This window comes from Arachis hypogaea, chromosome 10, assembly GCF_003086295.3.
Source record: "Arachis hypogaea cultivar Tifrunner chromosome 10, arahy.Tifrunner.gnm2.J5K5, whole genome shotgun sequence".
NCBI lineage: Eukaryota > Viridiplantae > Streptophyta > Magnoliopsida > Fabales > Fabaceae > Arachis > Arachis hypogaea.
Window position 1 is genome coordinate 18,008,104 of NC_092045.1, and position 23,984 is coordinate 18,032,087.

At 32.6% G+C, this 23,984-nt stretch overlaps 4 protein-coding genes across 7 annotated transcripts; 3 read left to right on the forward strand and 1 right to left on the reverse strand.

The window, feature by feature from the left end:
• Positions 1 to 1,240: 1,240 nt before the first annotated feature.
• Positions 1,241 to 4,210, forward strand: LOC112715306 (uncharacterized). Of its 3 annotated transcripts, none has more exons than XR_003811984.2 (5): positions 1,241 to 1,718; positions 2,145 to 2,214; positions 2,292 to 2,366; positions 2,837 to 3,284; positions 3,900 to 4,210. XR_003811984.2 is itself a non-coding variant. In XM_025767060.3 (4 exons), the coding sequence occupies exons 1-3, from the start codon at positions 1,446 to 1,448 to the stop codon at positions 2,351 to 2,353; spliced, it is 405 nt and encodes a 134-aa protein (XP_025622845.1). In that variant the 5' UTR covers positions 1,241 to 1,445; the 3' UTR covers positions 2,354 to 2,366; positions 3,900 to 4,210. The 3 variants fall into 3 exon arrangements, 1 of the variants encoding a protein (XP_025622845.1); XR_003159607.3 differs by having other exon boundaries at positions 3,214 to 3,284; XM_025767060.3 differs by lacking the exon at positions 2,837 to 3,284.
• An 83-nt stretch (positions 4,211 to 4,293) lies between these two features.
• On the reverse strand, positions 4,294 to 6,955 carry LOC112715305 (staphylococcal-like nuclease CAN1). The gene is made up of 9 exons (XM_025767059.3): positions 6,685 to 6,955; positions 6,445 to 6,500; positions 6,240 to 6,354; positions 6,043 to 6,138; positions 5,296 to 5,483; positions 5,145 to 5,201; positions 4,895 to 5,054; positions 4,716 to 4,784; positions 4,294 to 4,628 (listed from the first exon to the last, which is right to left on the reverse strand). The coding sequence occupies exons 1-9, from the start codon at positions 6,781 to 6,783 to the stop codon at positions 4,500 to 4,502; spliced, it is 969 nt and encodes a 322-aa protein (XP_025622844.1). The 5' UTR covers positions 6,784 to 6,955; the 3' UTR covers positions 4,294 to 4,499.
• Positions 6,956 to 17,892: 10,937 nt separating this feature from the next.
• LOC112715307 (copper transport protein ATX1) lies at positions 17,893 to 18,816 on the forward strand. 2 transcript variants are annotated; one of them, XM_025767063.2, is made up of 3 exons: positions 17,893 to 18,114; positions 18,212 to 18,287; positions 18,492 to 18,816. In XM_025767063.2, exons 1-3 carry the CDS (start codon positions 18,106 to 18,108, stop codon positions 18,632 to 18,634), a joined length of 228 nt encoding a protein of 75 aa, XP_025622848.1. In that variant the 5' UTR covers positions 17,893 to 18,105; the 3' UTR covers positions 18,635 to 18,816. The 2 variants fall into 2 exon arrangements, with proteins under 2 accessions (XP_025622848.1, XP_025622847.1); XM_025767062.3 differs by having other exon boundaries at positions 17,903 to 18,114; positions 18,489 to 18,816.
• Positions 18,817 to 19,573: 757 nt separating this feature from the next.
• LOC112715308 (cation/H(+) antiporter 15-like) lies at positions 19,574 to 23,984 on the forward strand. Its single transcript, XM_025767064.3, has 4 exons — positions 19,574 to 20,469; positions 20,595 to 21,596; positions 22,237 to 22,565; positions 23,010 to 23,984. The coding sequence occupies exons 1-4, from the start codon at positions 20,272 to 20,274 to the stop codon at positions 23,911 to 23,913; spliced, it is 2,433 nt and encodes an 810-aa protein (XP_025622849.1). The 5' UTR covers positions 19,574 to 20,271; the 3' UTR covers positions 23,914 to 23,984.

The window sequence follows — 23,984 nt, forward strand, 5'->3', positions numbered from 1 at the left end:
ACAATCACTTCTATTCATCTTTTCATAGGTACAATCTTCACAACCATCACATTTAGACTTATTTTTATTATACAATCTCCATATGTTACTTCACCACTTTTATACTACACACACAACTAATAAGACTACAATCACAAACATAATAACTAACAATAAATAAAAGATTTAATGACTCTATTGATTCCTATAGTTTCAAAATTTTCAATTAGGTCTCTATACTTTTTTTTTTAATTGAGTCCTTGCACCAATTTTTTTTTAATTGAGTTCTTACATTTTTTTTCTTTTATTTAGGTCCCTATACCAATTCTTTTTTTTTTTTTAGTTGGGTCCCTGTAAAATTAAGCTAATTACTACTAAGAAGGACTTAATTAGAAAAAAAATTTAGTGCAGAAATCCAATTAAAAAGAAAAAAAGTATAGAGACCTAATTGAAAATTTTACGAAACTATAAAGACCAACAAAATAATTAAATCTAAATAAAATGCCAACTTTAAAGTCCTAACTTTAGATTTTAAACTTTCAATCTTTTGGACAAATTTTATTTTTTATTTTTTTTTTACATGAATTTGCTCTATCACTGACTTCTTCTTCCCCCTAAATTTGTCAGCCAAATAAAAAGACCACACCAATTCTTCTTAACATTCTGCAAACACATTGACAGCCATGAAAAAAAATGTTACATATTGAAAATAGCAACAACACCAACTTCATAAATTAACAAAAGATATTTACATTGTAGTTTGAACACCCATAAAATAAACTCTTTAGATTTACATATGTTTCTGATCATTTGAAGACGGATTGGTTACCACATCTATATCTATGTGAAAGTCGTTCATGACTATTTTTGGGATTTCTCTTTCTACAGTTTTCCGTAGATCGTTAGTTGTTAGAGCTACCAATAATATTGCTGTTGCCATCTATCATCACCCTTTTTAAATGCACCTAACAACGCTAAAAGAGACGAAGAGAATGGCTTGTAGTGGTGGGCGATATTTTTTGAAATTCAGATTGAAATTAGGATACTAAATTAAATTAGAAACTTATAATTGTTGCGTAATATAATTGTTGGATGTCCAACTTAGCTTCTCTCCATATATATCATCACTCCAATTACGAATATTCATCAGAATATACTTTAGAACCATTATGAATCACTTTTGTTAAATTCAAAAATAAAATTAGGATAATTATAACTTAACGAACGATATTAAAACTTGATTGCATGTTCAGGACCACTTGAGATTTAACTTTAAAATAAAAACAAAAATAAAAAATTTGTTGTTCGCCGAAACCCTTGTACTCCAAGGATGAGCTTGTTCAGTCTTCTAAGGCTGCTGCTTCTAATCACTTCTAACCTTTTTCCATAGAACAACAAATATCAATAATATTAATTAGGAAAATCAAAAGTCAATCGCTACCGTCACTCTCTTTTTCTCCTCTGCGATGGGGAAATCATTTCAATCTTTTTCTCCTCTTCGGATTGTGTCATCTGCAAAATCGCAACGCCCAAAGCTGACGCAACCGCCCAAACCATCCCCGTCTCAATCTCCCACTAAGGAGCACCAACGGACGCCCCTCGCCGCGGTGGTTGCCGACTGTGCAAGGCGGTGGTTCCACGAGACACTCCAGGAGGCCAAGGCTGGCGACGCCGCCATGCAGGTTCTCGTTGGACAGATGTATTACAGTGGCTATGGCGTTCCTAGAAATCCGAAGAAGGTTCACTTCTAATTTTATTTCTTTAATTGATTCTACTATAACGGCACAATTAGACTCACCTTCTAAACGGTTATTGTGTATTGCTGTTAGCGAAGCCTAGCTTTTAGAAATTGGAAATGAAGCTGTGATTGAGTGTAGGTTCCATAACTTGGAAGATGTTCTTCCATGCAAACAAATTGCATGAATTTTTTTACTAGAATGTTCATATTTTTGTTTCTGTTATTTTTTTTTCTTTGGAAAAAATTGCATGAGTTTTGAATTTGAAGTCGAGATTACATCATATGGCTTCCGAGTGTTGCACAATTGGCAATCAAGTTGCATGCCTGCAGTTAATTGAATTTGAATATGTATATTTGTTTGTTATTCCCTGTTTCTGACTTATGGTTTATGATTTATACTGTTCCACACTTGGAACTTTGTCCATAGGGGTATGATTGGATTAGTAGAGTGTCCAGAATTCGGAGCTCAGTTTGGAAAGTAAACAAAAAACGTCCAGGTAATTTAGCATCTCTTGTGAATTGAGATATTGCACGGTTATATTTCCTCATTGTTCTCTGCTTTGTTAATGTATAGGTTACAGAGCAAGTGATTCAGATTCATGTGAACCGGAGGTCAAAACGAAATCTTGTCGTTAATTTGTAATACAAGGTAATGATTTAACTTCATTAATTACGAGTTATGGGATGAGTTTCTCTTTACAATGATAAAGCATATGCTGTGATAGCTTATTGTCACCATATCTAGTGCATAATCACTATAGCATCCCAAAATTTAATCAAACCATGTTAACTGACAATCAGTAATCGACTTTATTGTTGTTTCTTCTTAGTTATGTTGTTGTGTGGTCCATTTTCAAGGTGTTATAATAACTTAACTAAAATGTCAAGAGTGTAAGCCTTATTGTATAGCTTATTCATGACCAGAGCAGTCTTGTATTCTTCCTGAAAACTGCATATTGAGTTCTAATTCACAGTGCTCCATGTATTAATCACACATCTTCTATCACAATGAAAGTATCTCTTGCAGCGAGTCTCTTTGCAAATTTCTCTTGCTTATGACAAACTTATTTGGCAATGCTGAATACTAAATTCTAACCAGCATGGTTGTGTTGAATGTAGCAAGAAAGATTGATGCAGTTGCATGTTGAGACTTCAAATGTTATATCCTTTTAGAAATCAATTTTATTTTATTCTTTTAGGTGATCCTTTTGTTGTTTTGCATATGGGTAAAAATTAATTCACTTACACGAGACATCCAAAATAGATGCTAGTTCCCAGCTCTAGACTTCCTTTGAATTTTGCTCATCCTTGTTCCGAATGATACTGCCTGAATGTGTTGGACAGACGAGGTTAAGAAGGCAGTTGCACTTTCTTTCTAGGCATTGATTGGATTCATTGTTCTTCCTCTTTCGATGTTCATGAGTTTAATAACACTAATCTGATTTTATTTTGGTCCCATCTGCTTCATATATTGCATTGTCTTTGTTACTGCCAAGGCACCAATAATTGCTACAAGATGGTCACAATGACATCACCAGAAGTCCAAAACAAAGGAATAAATAAGAAGGTAGACACAATGTATAATGTTTCTAGTTGCAGCATTTATGAGCCCTAACTGGAACCATTTTAGAGTATGTCTACCTACTTCATGGAATGTTATGAATGATCTTGTGTGAGGCATCCACCACCATTAGTCCATGACATATAAATATATAATTGCTAATGAGAGCTGTTGGTTTTAATTTAACCCAATTTCACTTTTAATGTTTGATGAGCATAACATCCCATCCAGGGTTAATATGTTGACATATAGCGCCTGTAATGGGTGTAGCCTTATGCTAGAATTCTAGATGCTGTTCTGAGAAACTATTAGAGAAATAAAATTGCACCATTACTAACAAGTATAAGTTTTGGCCTAGTATAAGCACTTGATCTGACAATAACAAATCCATAATCATTGTTAGGCTTTGATTGGTTACAAAATTAACTGGTTCACATGCTTTATGGTTGTTCTTAAGTCAAGGTCTGCCAATTAGAAACTAGGGAACTTTAGATCATGATTGGATTTATTTCTATTGCCGTTTCTTGGGCTACTTCGAAACTACCAGCAGCATTTGCCTATTAGGATCATTTTTAACCTTCTGTTTTCCCTTCTAACATGGGATTCTTCTTATTTTTGCAGTGATATGATGTCAACAACATGAGACATTTTGGTATTCTGATATACAGTGTATACACAGCTTATTTTTATATATTTTATTGCATGTCCCATTTCTTAAATAACTCTTGCCTCAATTTCTTTCAAATTGTAAGTATCTATGTTAATTCTCACAATTGTAATTGTAGTCCTAAACCCTAAACCTTATTTTTATATCTTTTTCCTAGACACAATTGTATCCTTAACACCCCCTCCCCCCTTTTTTTTTTCTTTTTTTTTTCCCCTTTTTGTATCTGGTGGTACTGAACTGCACTCAATAAACATTTTTGCTTTCATTTGTCAGCCCAGTGAAGAGGAAATGTTCAACTACTTGTTTCAAATACATCCAAATTTAGCAGTGCAACCCAATTACCCTACGTTTTTAAGTACTTCATAATATCTTAGAGTACTTGTCTCAAAATGCTTGATAAAGGAAATACTACTTGATCTTTAAGAAATGGTTTATAAACGTGTTTTTCTTGATCAAGTTTATAAATATTACATAATTTTGTTAAAATATAGTTGCTCCAAATACATGTAATTCGTTAACATAACATGGAAAGAAAGAGTCCTTCTATGAGTTTATCAAGTGGATTTGATAAATTTGATGCTTTTAGCTTCTGCTTCTCTTCTGTCCTTTCTCCAATCCCATGGCTTCTCAGGATTTGACAAAGCCCATAATCCAACTCGCCTTTCTCTAGCTTCTCTTTCCCACTACGACAAGGAAAACCAAATCAAATAATTGGTTCTGATGAATAATGAAATTTTGGAAAGAAATTTGAACAGTAGCTGAGCACTAACTGTTTTCAGCTCTTCTCGTTTGTCATAGGCTTTATAGTGCCAAGCTAAACCCTTCTTTAGCATCAATTCCTTATTATAATAAATCACGAACATAAATAATTGTTACTAAGTTGCATAGAATATTACAATCACAGAGCTAGAACTAGAATGATTCACATAGAAGTTTATAAATTTATTACCTGCACAAAAATTCCATTATAGTAAACATCACTCACACAACGACCGTAGCGATCTTCTCCATAAACAAGGATCCTCAAAGATTTTCCTTGAACAGCATTTCTTAGTTCCTTTTTAGCTACCTTTCCATATCGCATTGAACTTTCCGGTGCATCAATTCCCCTGTTTTGTTCACACACAGTGCTAATTCAATGGATTTAAAATTTTAAATTAGCCATAGCGTCCAAATTATACTACAGCATTTGATGTTACCTTAGTCGAATTCGATACTTTCTAGCCAGGATTTCCTCATTTTGAATATTAAGAACCCTAAATCATAAAGCAACAAACTGCATTAGAAATATACTAATTTTATCTAAGGTTAGAAACACATTCAGTAGGAGTGAGTTAGTGGTGTGATAACCTATATCCGGAATCGATAATCTCTTTATGGAATGCATCAGCCTCTGCATGGTTCCTCAGAGCACAGGCTTCCGATCTTCGCAATGATGCCGTGAGCACGTTGGGAGGGACACATGGTGATTCCCTGGGATCTTCTGTGCTAACATAAACTGTTATACCATCACCATCTTCCACTTCTTTTGCGTCAACCTAGATCCATTGATATATAACTACCACGTTTTCTTCATGATTTTACACATGATTTAGATTTATGGATAAAGCAGACCAATTTCCCTTGAAGTAAGGCAATATTAGGTATGGCATCTCTATTATAGAAGTTACAAGAAGTCGATTTTCTCAATTTTATTTTTCAGTTGATCTAGTCAAGTGTGATATTTTACCATTCAACTATTTCTCTCACATGTCAATTGAAAAGATCTATTCCTTAAGTTATATGATACTTGGTATATTTAAATTTTATAAAATTTGACATTAACTTCTAAATAGTACTAGGACCTAGCATGAGCTATAAATAAAAGAGCTAACAAAGTTTAAGGGATTCAACTATTTGTATTAATGACATCCTCTTGAAAAGTCGGAGTCTCTTGCAGGTTCCTCCACTCAGAGTGGATCAAACTAGTGAGGACATCATCAAGTCCGGATAAACAAGTTAGAATAACTTCTTTTATAAGGAGGTACTATATGTAATGTCACCTAACCACATAATTTGCCTTTAATTTAATGGACTGAATTGAAATGTAATTCTTACCGGCAAGGTGTGCATTTCAAATTTTACTCCATTGGTAATAGAAGGGGATTTGACTTCATCTTGTGGTTGGGGAAGACCATAGAATGCTAATAATCCCTATAAATGTAAACAGACATATCAAACAAAATTTTCTTTTATTAAAAAATAAAAATAGTGTCAAACCTCAGAAAAAGTTTGTAATTATAAGTGATGCAAACCTCAACATCTGCCTTTTGATACTTCCTCAAGGTGTGAGTGACAAGTGTGGATGCTTCTTCAGATGTGGTGGGAAGAGGTTTTGCTTCTTTGCAAGCATCTAACAATTTTCTATACCTTCACAGTTTTGTCCAAAAATATTGTAAAATAATACAGAAACTGCATGAATTGTTTATAAGTCAACGGTTAACCTTTTATAGTCAATACCATTTAGCCTGATCTGTTTTTGGGGACACAACATGATTGCTTAACCTTTCTGGGACCTAAGGACATTAAAGGAATAAAAGCAAACAAATAAACAAACTGAGAATCTGAGATATCTCAAAAACTGGTGCTAGAAAATAGAACATAGTTGCATCAAGTAATGCCAGCCTAGTGCATATTACTTCTCTGTTCTGTAAGCATCATCAATGCATCATCGAAATAGGGAAGCATAAGCATATATACCTGAGAGGTAACACCAAAGTGAAGGAGATCATGAGCAAGTGCTGATACATCTAAGGTGGTGGCAGACTCAAGTGAGTCATAGTCGCCAGCATTTTCCATGCTTGAACTATGGGAAGCTCACAATTTTTTAAAAGCAGGTGAAAACCTGAAGGCACAGGAATCAGATAATGAAGGAAGAGATGATCTTGGGTTGCTTCCTTTGCTTTCTTTTGCTTTTTACTGGGACTAGGCCACTAGTACTAGGGTTGTACATGGACCGGATTTAATTATTACATTAGGATTCATGTTTGTTAGGACGTGATTAAATCGATAAAAAAAAATTTTAATAATAAAAATAAAAATTATTTTTTTGAGAAACTGTAATTTATATTTCTTTTAAAAAATTTTTTTAAAAAAATATTTTTCACATAAAAAATAAATTAAAAGTATTTTTATTTTATTTTATCCAAATATAATTGATAGATAAAAATATTTTTTTATATAAAATATTCAAACATAAAATTACTTTTACTTTTGTAAAAAATCTTTTAAAAAAATTAAAAATAAGATTTTTTTAAAAATGATGTCCAAACAAGCCCTCAATATTAGTATTTTACTAGATTTATTTCAAAGTTTTGAATTTAATTTTAAATTAATTTGAAATAAATTAGGTTAAAACTAGGATTTTTATTTTAAACAAATAAAATAAATATAAAAATTATATAGACACGCGTTGAAAAATTTATATTTTTATATTTTATTACTTATCAGTTATCGCGTTTTTAGATAAGACGATTTTTTTACAAATATATCTCGTTCTTGGTGAGGACTATACATAAGAAAATATAATTACATGTATAATCGCAAACGAGATAAGGCACAATTATTTTTAAGCGTATCTCGTTAATGAGAACGAGATACATATATAGTTATATGGTAAGGACGAGATGAAGGATCACCATGTGTTTATAATATGCAACGGAAGGAAAAAAAGTAGTCATAAAGATATATTTTGTTCTTAAATTTTATTCGAATAATATATAGATTAGATCTAAATACCTTTGGATGCTTTAGTAAAAACATTATTCTTCGATTGTACGAAAATTCTATGCGTATCCACACCGAGACCAATCTTTGCTGTCAACTCCTTTACCAATGGATATCTGATCTAAATTGAGAAACCTTTTTGCAACTCTTTGCACACCATAAAATTCTCCTCCAAGAATTAGACTCACATACATTTGTGTGTAGAGGTAAAAAAATAAAATTCTTGTGTTGGTTTCATCTATTTCCATTGGATTTGGATCTTCTAAAATTTGAATTTCACTTTAGAGAGTAAAGTGTGATCTCTCACCATTGATTTTATAGGTGGGACTAATAATAAATATGAAAGAGAAACTATTCAAGGGTAGAAGATCATACTTTACTCTCTAAAGTGAAATTCAAATTTTAGAGGATCCAAATCCATTTCCATTACTCTTAGCATACATATATATAGTATTAGATTTGTTACGAATTTTAAATTTGAATCCTTCAAATTTTATGAATCATATCATAACAATTTAAAATAGAATCAGTTAGGATCTCATCCAAACTTAGAATTCAAATTTAGAAATATAATAACTAATTATTCTCAAATCTCATTTAATATTCTCAATTATCATACTAGTATTATATTCTTGGTGTTAGCAAAAAATATAATAATATTTCATTTGAATTGATATAATTATTTATTTGATCAAATTAAAATAATAATTAAATAATTCTACAGTAAAGATTGGAACACTCGTTAGTGTGTGACCTCATAGATTCAATACTAAGCGAGTAGTAATTTAGTCATACTAAATTTACTAATCAAGATTGGCATAGCAACACTTCTCAACGACCTGATAGAATGAAATAATATATTTTTACTAAGAAGCTGAGAATAACAAAGTATAATTCCTTTCATCTTTTCAACTCTTGGTTAACCCTTAAAATATGTTTTATTTGTTAAACTTTAATTTATTACCATTATTATAATGAACTGTGAATGACCTAAGAAACTCATTTCTTCCTTCATTCAATTCCTTTGGCCAAGGTTTTATTTATTTTAGTCATTATAATCATAGAAATCAAACTCTTTACCGAGAGTTGACGGATTTTTTATTGACTACTCATTAATTCTACAAGTATTTAAATCATACCCAATGTCCATTCAACTAGCACATTAAGGTATTAGGTGTCCGAAATCAAAGTATAATAAATACATTGTTAATATATATTTATGGTGCATATAGAGATATTGTTGACAACAAAGATTGGTCTCGGTGTGGATACGCATAGGGTTAAGTACTAAAATCGTTCCTAAGGTAAGGGGCGAAAATCAAATTTGTCCCCGACCTTTTTTTGCTATTAAAATCATCCTGAACGCTCAGAAATACTTTAAAATCATCCTCAAGTGCATTAAAAAAATTTTAATTGTAATTTTGCCCCTGAACCCTTTGACGCTTCGTGTTTTATTCCCGCGAAAGGGCTTCATTCTCTGAGTAACATTACACAAGGAAAAACTGATCCTTCACCTTCAATGATGCCCTAACAGAGTGAGGGTTGGCCTGAGAAGTAGCGTCACTGCGTTTGCATTGCGTGGGAAAGAGTGGGAGAGGAGATAGTTCTCATGGCAGTCATCTCGAATCAGGTACGTGTGCAGCATTTGTTTCGATTTTTTGGAGCTTGAACTTAATAATGTGTCATGGGTATTTATTGGTTTACAAATGGGAGTTGGGTGTGATTTTTGTTTGTACGTTTTAGGTGATGGAAACCTTTAATCTGACTGTCTACTATGATGGTAGATTTGGATATGACAATGGTACATTGAAGTATATAGGGGGACAAAGGACAGTAATCGAAGATGTTGATATGGATTGCTGGTCTATTTTTGAGGCATATGCTGAGGTGGGACAGTTTGGATACACAAAGAAAAAGATTTCAGCTTCCTGGTATAAGGACCCAAATTCTGAATGGTTAGAGAATGATCTGAAGTTATTTGAGGAAGACAGAGATGCCATTGAAATGTGTAAAATAGCGGAAAAGAAAGGTCATGTTGAGCTCTATGTGGTCCATAAGGTTGAGCATGTTGAAAAATTTCCCGAAATAGGGCTTCTTGATGTTGGAGGACAGGGTGAACAGGATTAGGAGGTGGAGAGGGGCAATGCTGAAGAGGTACATAATCAGAATTAGTTGGTAATTTTTCAGGGTGAACAGGGTCAGAATGTGAAAAGGGACAATGCGAAGAAGGTTAACGAGGGAGATAAATTGAACCCAGAGGAGCAGGTTAAATCAAATAGTGACGACGATAGCAATGATGAGAATTTTATTCCATCTGATGGTGAGGTTGACAGTGCAGATGATGTGATGTTTACAGATAGTGAAGAGGAGTACAATGATGAGAGCGGGTTTGATGAAGTAAGAGGTGGGACGGATGGTGATCGGGTTGATAAAAGAAAAGGGGTTGTAGGAGGTGATTTTAGTGATGAGGAAGGGTTCAATAGTGATAAAGTGGATGTGGATTATGAAGTGGGTGGTGGTTCAGAGAAAGAGGACAGCGAGGATGATGATAACAATGAAGCTAGTCGATACCTGATACATAAAGATGTGAAAGACATGACAAGTTACAAATGAGAAGTTGGAACTGTATATGCTTCAAGGGAGGAATTCAAGGACACTGTAACAGCTTATGCAGTGCAAACAAGAAGGGGACTGAGGTATGCCAAGCTTGACTTGGTTAGAGTGAGGGTTGTTTGTCAAGAGGGTTGTCCGTTTTGGTTATACGCAGCAAAAATGAGTGAGGAAGAGACTTGGCAACTTAGGTCAACGAACCTTAAGCATACTTGTGGCCAGTCACATAGGGTTAGGATACTGCATACTGGTTGAGTAGAGCATTTAAGAAGAAAGTGAAAGGTAACCCAAAGGTGAAGATAAAGGACCTGGTGAACAAGGCACAAAGGAAATGGAATTTGACAGTGATAACATCAATGGTAGCTAGGTCTAGACAAGCTGCATTGGATGAGATTCAAGAAACTTACCGGAAGCAGTACAAGAGGATTGCTGACTACTGCTCGGAGCTGATACGGGCTAATCCAGGGTCATCAGTGACGCTCAAGGTACAAAGGTCCCCTGATTTTGAGGTTAAGGACCAGCATCAGGGGTTAAACAATTATTGCATATTTCAAAGGGTATATGTGTGTCTAGCTGCTTACAAGAAGAGCTTCCTGCAGTGTAGAAAGTTTGCTGGGTTGGATGGGTGTTTTCTAAAGACACCTCAAGGAGGGCAGTTGTTGACAACAATAGGGTGGGATCCTAATGATCAAATGTTTCCAATCACGTATGCCGTTATAGAGGCAGAGACTAAAGACACCTGGAAGTGGTTTCTCCGGCTGCTAATTGATGATTTTGGAGCTGAGATAATTGGGAAATCAACCTTCATGTCTGATCAGCAGAAGGTAAATGGTTATCCAATTGATTAAAATCTGTTTATTGATAAATTTAATTTCTGGATGTTGAAGCTTTTATCCTTTATTGAAACGATTATTGTTATGTCACACAATTTTACCTGCTCTATTAGGGTCTACTGCCTGCTTTCGATAAAGTCATCCCAGGAGTAGACCATAGGTTCTGTGTCTGCCATTTTTACAGCAACTTCAGGAAGAAATTTTCTGGACTACACTTGAAGCAGCTGATGTGAAGGTGTGCAAAAGCTACACACTGGAAGGAATAGGAGAAAGAGATGTAAATCATCAAACAGATCAATGTGGAGGTGCACAGACATCTAAATGCTATTTCTCCAAGATTTTGGAGCAGGTCCAGGTTTAATTTTCATTCTAAATGTGACACTCTTATAAACAACATGTGTGAAAGATTTAATGGTGCAATTGTAGAGTCTAGGAAGAAGTCTATAGTTACAATATTGGAGGATATCAGGGTTTATTTGATGAGTAGATGGGCTGTTAATAGAGAAAGAATTAAAAAATTTAATGGTACAGTTTTACCTCGCATTAGGATGAAACTAGAGAGGAGAGGCAGATCAGCTGGTGAGTGGAGGCCTTACTGGTCTGCTGCACAAACATATAAGGTTGTTAATGGATTGAATAAATTTGCTATTAATCTTTCTGCTCATGAGTGTTCTTGTAGGAAGTGGCAGCTTAGTGGTATTCCCTGCACACATACCATAAGCTGCATTAATTTTAAGGGCCTTGACATAGATGCATTTGTTGATGACTGCTACAAGAAGCCTGCATATGTCAAGTGCTATGATTCAGTGATCAATTCTCTAAATGGCCCAGATTTGTGGGAGAAGACTAACTTTGATGATGTCATGCCCCTTCCTTATCGAAAACCTAGACACAGATCAGTCAAAAAGAGGAAGAGATGACCAGATGAAGCTCTGAACAGCAGCTAGTCCCACTTGTCTAGGAGGGGACAAATCCAGAGGTGCTCAAACTGTGGTAAATCCGGACACAAGAGGGGAGGATGCAAGAAGCCATCCCTGGATGTAAGTGTATGTACATCATGCATGTTAGGGTTACAATTTTATTTTTTCATCAACTGCATTCTTTAATGTGTTTCAGACCCAACAACCTAGGCAAGCTGCTATCAAGAGAACCAAAGGAGGGAGGAAGCCTTCATCTAGCAGACCCATAACCAGTTCTAAGGCTTCATCACAGCCTGCTATGCAATCTGCAAGTGAAGGTAGGAGGAGGTTCACCAGGTCTAAAGCATCATCTCAGCCCCAACTAGCCACCACCTCATCTAAACCCAACTCAACCCATTTCAAGTCCAAGCCCACATCACCCTCAACTAAGCCCAACACTCCACCAGCAGGTACTCTCCACCTAAGGCCCAAGAGAAAGCTCATCAGAATCACCACATAGCAACCACCAGCACCTCAACAGAAGGGTGCATCTAGCTCGAGCCAACCAGCCAGGACTGTCTCCTTTAGTCACAAAATTCCACTTCATGTATCTCCAAGAAAGCTGAGGCTCATGAAAAAACTTTCATCAAGACTTTGGAGAAAATTTTAGACTATTGTGAAAATTTGAGTTTTGTGCTGTTATTAATGTACTGTTGATTGAGTAGACACAATGTTTGAGACACTTCTTTTGGTTTGTTTGAAACTTACACAACATGTTTTATGATTTATCTTTCTTAATGAGCAACAGAGTTGCTCTAAATTTCTGGATGTCCTAGGTATCCAGCTTTTGTTGTTGTTTCCCTAAGCCTAAAGAATATATTTTGTTCTGTATCCATATAATAGAATTGATGGTGACTGAAGTTTTCACCTTTTGGTGTTATTTTTCTATGCTTATTAATGAATTACACATAGTTGTGTTCTACCTAATATTATTCTGGTTCTGTTTAATAAATTTTCACCTTTTAGTTGATATGTTGTGGAGTTGATTAACACGACTCTTCATTCACAATTTTCAAGCTAACAGATAAATTTTCCTTTCCAATTAATTGTCAATTTACAAGAACAGCATTTCACTCACATAATTAATCACCAAAACCCTAAACCAAACCCACATGTTCATTCAAGACCCAGTACAACTCAATTTACAAAACTCAGACACACTCAAACAAATCCAAACTGAACCCTAAATTCTCCCCTAATTTCATCAACTATACTTCAATGGCATCACACATGCTACCCCCTGCCTCTAATTGAACCAAATCTGCGACCAAAAGCAAAATAAAACAACCCATCCAACCGTTCCCAACACTGCAGCAACCTTGAACTTCCACTCAATGTCCCTCATTTTTGCTTTTAGGGCCGTAACTTTTCTCTTCATCCTTGCAACATGAGGATCCTCACTCTTTGCTTCTGCGTCTGTCCATCAGAAGAAATCACACTCCTCTTGGATCTGTAGCAACCCACCAGAGTTAGTGTCTAGAACAAACAATACATTGCCATCACCCACCTACAAAAACTTAAAACCCTAACTTCATAGTAGACACACCCCCAAAATCGTCACCCAGGATTGTTCCTTGTTCCCGAAATTCTAAGCACGGTCTCTCCCCATGTCCACACACAAGCTCCCTCTTTTGTGCAGACGATCGACTCCGACACGACCGTGAGCTCTCGGCAGCCATGGCTCCACTCACCTTCGCAAGCCCTAACTCCTGCTCTGCTTCGTTGGTTAGGGATGAGTGCTCTAATTTAATCCCAACCCTTCCCAAACCAATAATTTATAAAAATAAATAAATAAACAAATAAATTAACTTTATTCATTAAAAGCTCCAACAGACAGTAACGTCTAAAAGAGCAAAAGTGTCCAAAAATTTTGTTTTAAGGAGGTGAGGATGCTTTTAAAGTGTTTCTGAGCGTTCGAGATGATTTTAATAAAAAAAAAAGGTCAGGGACGAAATTGATTTTCGCCCCAAACCTTAGGGACGATTTTCGTACTTAACCCTAATTATAACCATTAGGAATTCTCAAATTGAGTCAGTTCAATGGTCATATATATATATATATATATATATATATATATATATTGATCTTTTCGAATTATTAATGTCCTTTTTAATAATCTTATGACCAAGAATAATTTAGATTAAATTATAAAAGATTCATCTCTTAATATTTTAATCACTGTTACAATGATAAATCTCTAAATTTAATCAATGACTTTCTTATATTAACATTTTAATATAATAACAATAATAAATTATTTGATACATGATTGATTGGATTGTGGTCATACTACTTAGTTCCAACATGAGATCCGTGTAAAATCATTCTTTTAACAATACGACTAGAGATCTTTTAAATTTATACTTTAAACAACATCTTATTATATTAATTTAAAAAATTTAAAACAAACACATTCAAGTAGAATTAATATTTTTTTAATTTAAAATACAAATTAAAAAAAGTTAACTAAAAATAAAATTCAACCATTCAATTTTAAACTTTAAAAGATTATAAACATTGCGCGCTCTCTGTCCGTACTCCTGTAACGTGTTTTTTGTGTTTTTCTGGTAAAAAAATTTATCTTTTTAATATATATTTTTGTTTATATTTGAACGAGAGATCTTTATTTTTGTAAGAATAACTTTAAAGCTATAGTAGCTAAATAAACATAGTAACTGCTATCTTCACATCTATCTTTTTATGAAACTTTATAATTTTAGATGTGTTTACAAAATATTTAGTTTATTATTTGTTATTTTAGATGTATTTACTTAATCTTACCAAAAAAATTTATATTATATATAATTTTGGATGTGATTTAAAAATATTTTATTTATTATTTTGGATGTGTCTTGAATATAATTAAAAATTATACCACAAATTAAATTACTTTGTTCGAAAGACATCATTAAAAAATTATAAATAACACTTTTGTTTGTATCTAAGGGAAAAAATTTCATTCTTGTAAGAATAATTTTGAAACTATTATAACTAAATAAATAAAGTGATTATTATCTTTATGCTGAATAGTATATTTTTTATGATTTTTTATAATTTTAGATGTGTTTATAAAATATTTAGTTTGTTATTTATTATTTTAGATGTATTTATTTAATTTTACCAAAAAAATTATGTTATATGTATTTTTATATGTATTTTAAAACTACTTTATTTATTATTTTCGATGTGTACCTAACAATATTTAACAAAAAATAAATAAATAAAAAGCGAATTCTATAAAACCAATTGCATTTAAGAAGACAGTGGTATATATTTAATTAGTTTGGAGTATTTTTTTTTTAAATGTGTTTTTAACATTTTAGGATAAAATAACTAAGAGGAACTTAATGACCTAGAAAGTTCAAAAATGAGAGAAAATTAAGAAATATAAAAGTTAAACTAAATCTTAAAAAATCGAAAAATTAGTGATTAAAAAATTATTATAATTAAATAATTAGATTTAAAAGTTGTTTAAAGGATGATTAGTATTTTTTTTTCTAAAATTAAGAGTGAGATTCAAATCCAAAACCTCTAGGTAAAAATGAAGAAACTATACTATTTAAATTATAGTTTCTTGAGCGCATTTTTCTTCTTTTAAATATTCATGATATGTCAAAATTATATACATATTTTTTAGACAATAATATAGTATATTTCTTCCAAGATCACATTATTAGTATGTTTGAAAGACATCAAATTATTATGTATTTTTGTTCATATAAACTTTATTGATAACAACTCAATCATCAAACTTTCACACACATATTTAAAATAGTCATTAAAATTAATTATTAGTATAAAATATATGTTACAATATAAATTATATATTAAAAATAAATTAAATAATATATATATTTTTAAATAAATATACAATAACTAATTTTAGTTATTAATATAAAATATATATTATAATATAAATTATATATTAAAAATAAATTAAATAATACATATATTTTTAAATAAATATACAATAACTAATTTTAATATATAAATAATATTTTTGATCAATTAAAATGCTCGCTACTCATACCTGTATGTGGAGCAAAAATGGAAAAAAAAAAACAAGCATATCTGTATTAAAAACATTTTTTGATTATAAAGATATTGGGAACGAATACATAAAGTATCATAATAGTATAATTTGTTAGGTGAGGCAAACTACAAAAATTTTTTGATATAAATATTAAAATGGATAATTTTATTATGCATTTTATCCTCATCACTAAAAATGAAATAGTTATGCATTAATCTCATTTTCATCATAGACAAAATATATTTAAAAATGATTTGTAGTGACTTAAAAAAAATTTTAAAAAATAAAACAATGCAAGTAAATAAAAGAGCGGAAAGGAAAAAACAATGAGACAAAATGTTGAAGGTTGCAGAAATGTGACATTATTTAGATATGGTACTAAATAATTTCCTTTTTTTTTTAACCATGAAGGTTAATACGGGTAGTTAAACTTTTTATTTTTATTTTAAATCCTCCACATGATTGTAGTTGATACCAAGATAAATATTATCGTTTTGACGTGAATGTGGATTTGGACCTCAAAACTCAAAAGTCTCGTTGTGTTGGACTCCAAAAATTCCATAAAAAATATTCTTCATTCAAGACAAGAAACGCACATAAAATTTAATTAGTACAAATTTTTATTTTACTGATTATCTTTTATTATTAAAAGTAAACTTTTCCATTTTTTTTAAGTATATATATATACTTTTTTTATTTTATAAGAGATCACACTTTATATACTGATAAGATATAATTTAAATAGTATAATTTTTTTATACTCATCTAAAAATTATGGGTTCGAATTTCACTTTTAACTTTGAAAAAAATTACACTTTATACATTAATTAAAAAAATTGAGAGAATTTTAAGTTTGTGTATTGGTCAGTTGAAATTGATACCTGTGAATCGTTAAATGATTTAATTAATTTGTGAATCGTTAAATGATTTAATTGATTTGACTGATCGAATATCAACTTCACATTAAGTCAACTTTAGCTTATGCATTTGTTATGAGTTTTCAAGAATTTCATTTTCATATTATTTTTATAGTTTATTCTTTTGTTATTCTTCTACTCTTTTTCCCAATAAATTGCCACATGAATTTTGAGAGAGTATGTTAAAAAATATATTTAAAATGTTATAAATTAATATAATATTTAAATATATCTTATATTAATTTGATATTAAATTAATTTCATCCTTACCATTTGATTTTAGTTTACAAATAAATAATCTTTATTGTATATCTAATAACACATTCGATGATTCGAAGATCCAATTTTATCATGAATTCTAATATAACAATTATTGGTATCCATCTCACTGCCTCGAACTTTTCAACCAACAATATCAAATTGAAAAAAGAAATAAATACTGTTTGGAGGTCAAATCCGTGTCAGATATATCATGCTTGCCAACCAGTCTTTAAATTAAGATCTCTAATTTTTTAGTTTAAATATATAAAAATTTAAAAATATATTTAAATTTTTAATTTTTTTAAAATTTAGATACATTAATTATTAAATTTAATTTATTTTATTTTAAAAAAAATTTTACGTATATATTTATTAATTAAATTAATACAATAAAAATATATTTAATTTTTTAATTAGATCTAACAAACTCAAATAAACAAAAAAAATCAATATATCTAAATTTTTAAAATATTATAAATTTAAATATATTTTTAAATTTTAAAAAATTAAAATGTCCGCACTTTTTCTAAATTTAAGAGTAAAGTTTCACCTTTTTCTCTTGCACAAAGTAAAAGCTTCCTTAATTCACGAAAGACGAAAAGAATCCAATTCCATCTTCCTCGACTTATTATGCATATATATAAATACTTGATCCATTTCACGCGGTTCCAAAACCGACCCTACTTTTCTTTTTCCCTTCCTCTTTCTCAGTTACGTACCTTTCCTCTCTGTTGAAGCTTTAAGACACCAATTCAGCTTTCTAACACTCTTCCTCAATCAAAATGGCAAATGTAAGAGCCAAAAACCACAGCTATTCGATAATTTATTATTGTTTCGTTTTTCTTCATCAATTGAACGGCTAATCAAAATGTTTGTTGTCATAATCAGGTGGTGGAGTTGAAAGTTGGTTTGCACTGTGACGAGTGCATCAAGAAGATTCTCAAGGCCATCAAGAAAATTGAAGGTTTGTTAATTTTTCCATACTATAAATAGACCAAACTATATATTAATCATTTAATTGATATACTTTATTACTTTAATAGAGCAGAAGTTACTTTGACCAAGTATTTGGATAGTTGAAACTAATTAAGAATTTTCGATAAATGATCAGAGATCGAAAAGGACAATTGTTCTAAAACTATACTTTGGCGTTAATTATCCTTAGCAGATATTGAAACGTATAATGTGGACACGGAGATGAACAAGGTAACTGTTACGGGGAACGTTACAAGAGAAGAAGTGATCAGAGTTCTTCACAAGATTGGGAAGAATGCTGCTGTTTGGGAAGATGATACTCAAACCAACAAGTGAAGTTGAGTCTACCAAACTAGTTTAGTTTTTTCCTTTTCTGCACAAAATATATTAATAGTAATAGTACTTCTGCTATAACTTATTGCGCTATATGTAGCTATATTATATATGTCGGATGTGAGATTATATAATGTATATACGAATATAATGTTATATCTACTTCAGTTTTGTATTTTGTTGAACTTTCTTTGCTTATATTACCATAGTGTACTTTTACGATTTTTTTTTTCACTGAGAGATTTTTTTTCACCGATTTATATGTAGGACTTGTGTTTATTCTCTATCAATTGTGCCAGCTATTAAAGAGGACTTTTAGAGTTGGGCTAGGTTTGAAATGAGAAAGGAAGTACGTAAGAGATGGATAATTAGTTTTCAAGCAGTAATTTGAAATGTTTACTTGAGCAGTTGAGTAGGGATCAGAGTATTTTTTTAGTTTTTATTAACAAGAATAGAGAAAGTGGTACTTAGATCTTTTGTGAGTTGTGAAGAGTGATAAATATCTGATTGCTTTAGTTGTTGATAGTGATATTAAAAATAGGAAAAGTTTAGGGGGCAGTAATTTTATTGTATTTTGGCCAGCATGTAACCAGCAGAGAAAGGTGAGCCATTGGATGAAATCTCACACCAATTTTACACCATCAAATCATCATTGATGACTAATTGATGGCTACCAATCACAAATATTGCTGACCCCTAGCATTGCTCTTAAAAATAAAATAATAATTCAAGTGATGAAATTAATGTGAGTTTGTATTAGGAGTACTTAAAACACATTAAGATTGACTATTAAAAATGATATTCGGCAAAACAACATGTCAACAACAACAATAGTTTAAATATTAAAAAAATACTAAAAAGCTCATTAAAATTTATTATTTTTTATTATTAATTAATTATTAATATTTAAAAATATAGAATAAAATATATTATTAAATTATTAGATTAAAAAAATTAAATTAAAAAAATGAGTTAATAATTAAACAATAACTAAAATCAATAAAATTTTGATAACTCTTAATATTTCTACAAATATTAAAAGAAGAAGAAAAAAAGAAAACAAAGAAAAAAATATCAGCACCATGAACATAGAAACAGATCCTAGCAAAGCTAAATTCACATCCTTATCTTGAAACTGCCTCGGATTATGGATCCTCATCCATACTGCAACTGAGGTTATAGTTACACGTCATTATGCATCACTTTCGTCGTCAACACTAGTCAAGTAAGTAAGCATATCATGTTTTATTGTTTTTGCTCTGTATAACCAATAATAAGTATTAGATTTGATTTTAATAAAACGTTGACATTATTGACTACGATGGATTTCCATGCTCATATATTTTCTCCAGTTCGCATAATTTTGTGGATTTGCTAAAAGGTCTCGTGTCAAATATATTATGCAAATATAAATAGGTTGAGTGAGTGGATGCTATAACCACCTCACTTGAAGGCAAACCGTTAAAATTTGTTAACCCCAAAATACAAGGCTAGCCTCTAAGTCCCACCTCTACATTTCAAACACTTCACAAGAAAAAAAAAAATTGTACTTTCAACAAGAAAAAACTTTGTTTTTCTAATCTTTTCTTTTAGGTTCTTCCCACATTCACCAATTGCTCTTTGGATTATTACATATATGCATGGAGGTGAATAGGACAATAATGGTGTGTCAAAATCCACACAGCTATGGTCACAAGGATGTTTGGCACTTAGGCAACCCTCTAGATTCTCCAACTTCTCTTCTATTTGTTCAGGTTTCTTTAATCACCATGCTATCACAAGTGATTGAGGTTTGTCTCAAGCCTTTAGGACAATCCTCCCTTGTTTCACAGATTCTTGTAAGCTTTCATTCATTAACTTTGTTCCATCATCATTTATTAAATATTATGTATGAAACACCATGTTGACTCTTTACTTATTCATCATTGATTTGGATAGAGACTATAATTATGGTTATTAACAGGGTGGAGTGATATTTGGGCCATCAGTATTGGGACAAAAGAAGTCACTAGCAAATGCTTTGTTCCCAATGAAAGGTGCCATGGTGCTTGAAACACTTGCATCTTTTGGCCTAATGTTCTTCTTCTTCATAGTAACGGTGAAGATGGACATTGCAACAATGTTAAGGACAGAGAAACAAGCCATAGCCATTGGTCTCTCCACATTCTTCATCACATTGGCAATCCCAGGTGGATTATCATTTCTATTAAAGAACTATGTTTCTATGGACAAAAGCCTCTCAGAAGCTCTACCAGTCATAGCCATGTCACAAGCCATGACCGTCTTCATAGTGGTCTCCGTCCTCTTGACAGAGCTCAAGATCCTTAACACGGACATAGGCCGGCTAGCTATGTCCTCGGCTATGTCGGCCGACATTGTTGGCTTCTCATTGACAGTTCTAATGTTTGCAATAATGCAGAACAAGGGTGGCACCATTGTGTCCTTTCTTTGGATAATTCTGTCCATAGCTGCATTGGTAGTTCTCATCATTTATGTCATGAGGCCGGCTGTCATCTGGATGCTGAGGCGATCAGAAGGGAAGCCGGTCGACGAATTGTACGTTGTTTGTATCTTTATCTTTGTTCTGATCGCCGGATTCCTCAGCGAACTTATCGGCCAGCATTTCGTCATGGGGCCTATACTCTTCGGCTTGGCAATCCCCGAAGGGCCGCCCATGGGAACCACTTTGATAACTAAAATGGAGACTATATGTCTTGGATTCTTTTATCCAATCTACCTTGCTGTTAGTGGTTTGAAAACTAATGTGTTCAAGATCAGCTTCCGGTCCTTTTGGATTGTTGGTGTTGTAGTTTTTGTGGCTTCCATTGCAAAGATCGTTGCTGTTATGTTGCCAGGGTATTATAGTAGTAATATGAGCATGAAAGAGTGTTGCATGATTGGGCTCATTCTGAATGCAAGAGGCATAGCAGAACTTACCCTTTACAATATGTGGAAGGGTAGCAAGGTATGTGCTTTCTTTCTGAATTATATGTGTACAAACTTTGATAAATATAAATACAAATTATATGTTTCTTGTGTATAAAAATTCTGTAAATATGGATATAAATTATTACTGGCTAAGTACGGATAAAAAATAATAATATTTACTAATCATGTAGTACTGTTTTAATTTAAACTTTATATAAAATAATAAATTTAATTGATTCTCTACTAAAATAAAATTGCATCTTTATACTAAAATCGGTCTTATTTTATTAATGATCTCCAATATAAAGTGAAATTTAAAAAAGGCCTACTTTCTATAGATGACATATTTTTTGGTTTCCCACGGTATCCTCCATCTTAGCAGGTCAAGGACTAATCCGCCACCATACTGAGCTCCATTTAAGGGTTTGTCGCTGGCCAATGGGTTGCTGCATGCACAAAACTCCAAAAATATTCTATTGGAGTTGGTTTAAAACTTAATTTACAAATAACATTTTCCTTTGTTTCATTTAGTCTCAAAATAGGTGAATGCTCATAATTCCACAGAACAAATTCTCATATCACTTAAAGAATGTTTCTCAGAGAAAATAGTACTTGAATGTACAGCGATTGTTTAATTTTAATTCACTAACATAATATAACTCTTCTCTATATGACAGTTATTAACGGAGCAAGAGTTCTCTTTGATGGTGGTATTCATTTTGATTGTAAATGCTATCATATCACCGCTTCTAAAGATGTTATATAATCCTTCAGAACAATACCATGCCTTAGGAAGATGCACAATTCAGCACACAAGGCGAGATTCGGAGCTTCGAGTCATGATCTGCATTCACAACAACGAAAACATCCCTACACTGATGAACATTCTAGAAGCATCCTATGCAAGCGGAGAGAGCATGGTTGGAGTCATAGCATTAATCCTAATAGAACTTCTTGGAAGATCAAGGCCTCTTCTTGTTGCTCACCAAGAACATGAAACATTGAGGTTAGTACTGCACTTATGAGTTATGACACCTAAATACTTTGTTTCTATTCACCAATAAACTTGTTTCTATACAAAATTTTCTTGAAAATGTTATCGGAATTTGGGATACAATTTTGTATTTCCTCTTTTTGTATTGGTCAAAATACTAGTAAAAAAAATAAATTTTATTGGTCAGTTAACATTTTAAGTTATTGTATTAGACTTGTTAAATTTTTTTACCACAATTGTGATAAAAACTCAAGTGTAGTTGATTTCACCTGAAGTTGATATATGAGAGTCGTTAGATGATTTGACTGATTTGACTAAATTTTCATCTAACGGCCGTCATCTATCAACTTCACGTGAAATCAACTGCAGCTGAGCTTTAACCGATTATTGTAGGTACATGTGATGCATAACCGAAGCAGCATATTTAATATTTATATTTGGATTTACACAACGTAGGTCAGAACCATGCAGCTCAACTCAAATAGACAATGCATTGAAGCAATATACACAACAGAACGAAGGTTATGCAACAGTTGAGTCCTTCTCATCGATCTCAAACTTGGACACAATGCACGATGATGTCTGCAGAATAGCACTTGACAAAAGAGCTCACATTCTAATCGTGCCATTTCACAAGCGTTATGAGATAGATGGAACAGTTGAAGTGATTAACAGAGCAATGCAGATTATGAACAACCGAGTCCTCGAAAAAGCGCCATGCTCAGTTGGAATCCTCATTGACAGGGGAATCTTGTGCGGATCCTCATCACTCTTAGTCTCTCGGACAACATACCACGTCGCCGTGTTCTTCATCGGCGGCGCGGACGACGCGGAGGCGCTTGCTTACAGCTCAAGAATGGCCCGGCACGAGATAGTCCACGTGACGTTAGTCCGATTCCTGCTCTTCGGAGAGGAGAATTCGAAGGAGAGGAAGCGTGACAGCGACCTTGTGGATGAGTACAGATACTATAATGCAGGGAACCGCCACTTTGAAGTGATGGATGAAGTGGTTAAAGATGGGATAGAGATGAGTTCTTGTATAAGAAGGATAATTGACTATTTTGACCTTGTGATGGTTGGAAGAGAACACCCTGAATCTGTTCTGCTTCAAGGGCATGATCAATGGAGTGAGTGTCCTGAGTTAGGGACAATTGGGGACATGTTAGCTTCACAGGATTTTGTGACAAAGGCTTCGTTGCTTGTGGTGCAACAACAGAGGGTAAGAGGGAGGGTTATTAAGAACACTAATGTGAATCCTATGCCACCTCAAAAGGATCAAATGATGATGGTACCTGATGTTGTTCTTCCTCATGATGAGCTCAATAGAGCTTCTTGTTCTATTTCAGTAGTGGACAGATGAGAAAACAAACAAATTTTGTAAATTATATTGCTTTGTATATTATAGTGTAAAGAAATTTGAGTCTTCCCACC

Excerpts from the sequence above, each read along its gene's own strand:
- LOC112715306 (XM_025767060.3), top strand. The coding sequence starts at position 1,446 with ATGGGGAAATCATTTCAATCTTTTTCTCCTCTTCGGATTGTGTCATCT. Across the intron at positions 1,719-2,144 it reads TTCCTAGAAATCCGAAGAAG|GGGTATGATTGGATTAGTAG; the intron begins GTTCACTTCTAA and ends CTTTGTCCATAG. Across the intron at positions 2,215-2,291 it reads AGTAAACAAAAAACGTCCAG|GTTACAGAGCAAGTGATTCA; the intron begins GTAATTTAGCAT and ends GTTAATGTATAG.
- LOC112715308 (XM_025767064.3), top strand. The coding sequence starts at position 20,272 with ATGGAGGTGAATAGGACAATAATGGTGTGTCAAAATCCACACAGCTAT. Across the intron at positions 21,597-22,236 it reads ATATGTGGAAGGGTAGCAAG|TTATTAACGGAGCAAGAGTT; the intron begins GTATGTGCTTTC and ends TCTATATGACAG. Across the intron at positions 22,566-23,009 it reads CAAGAACATGAAACATTGAG|GTCAGAACCATGCAGCTCAA; the intron begins GTTAGTACTGCA and ends TACACAACGTAG.
- LOC112715307 (XM_025767062.3), top strand. Across the intron at positions 18,288-18,488 it reads GGCCATCAAGAAAATTGAAG|CAGATATTGAAACGTATAAT; the intron begins GTTTGTTAATTT and ends AATTATCCTTAG.
- LOC112715305 (XM_025767059.3), bottom strand. The coding sequence starts at position 6,783 with ATGGAAAATGCTGGCGACTATGACTCACTTGAGTCTGCCACCACCTTA. Across the intron at positions 6,139-6,239 it reads ATCAAAAGGCAGATGTTGAG|GGATTATTAGCATTCTATGG; the intron begins GTTTGCATCACT and ends TTACATTTATAG. Across the intron at positions 4,785-4,894 it reads ATAATGGAATTTTTGTGCAG|GAATTGATGCTAAAGAAGGG; the intron begins GTAATAAATTTA and ends TATTATAATAAG.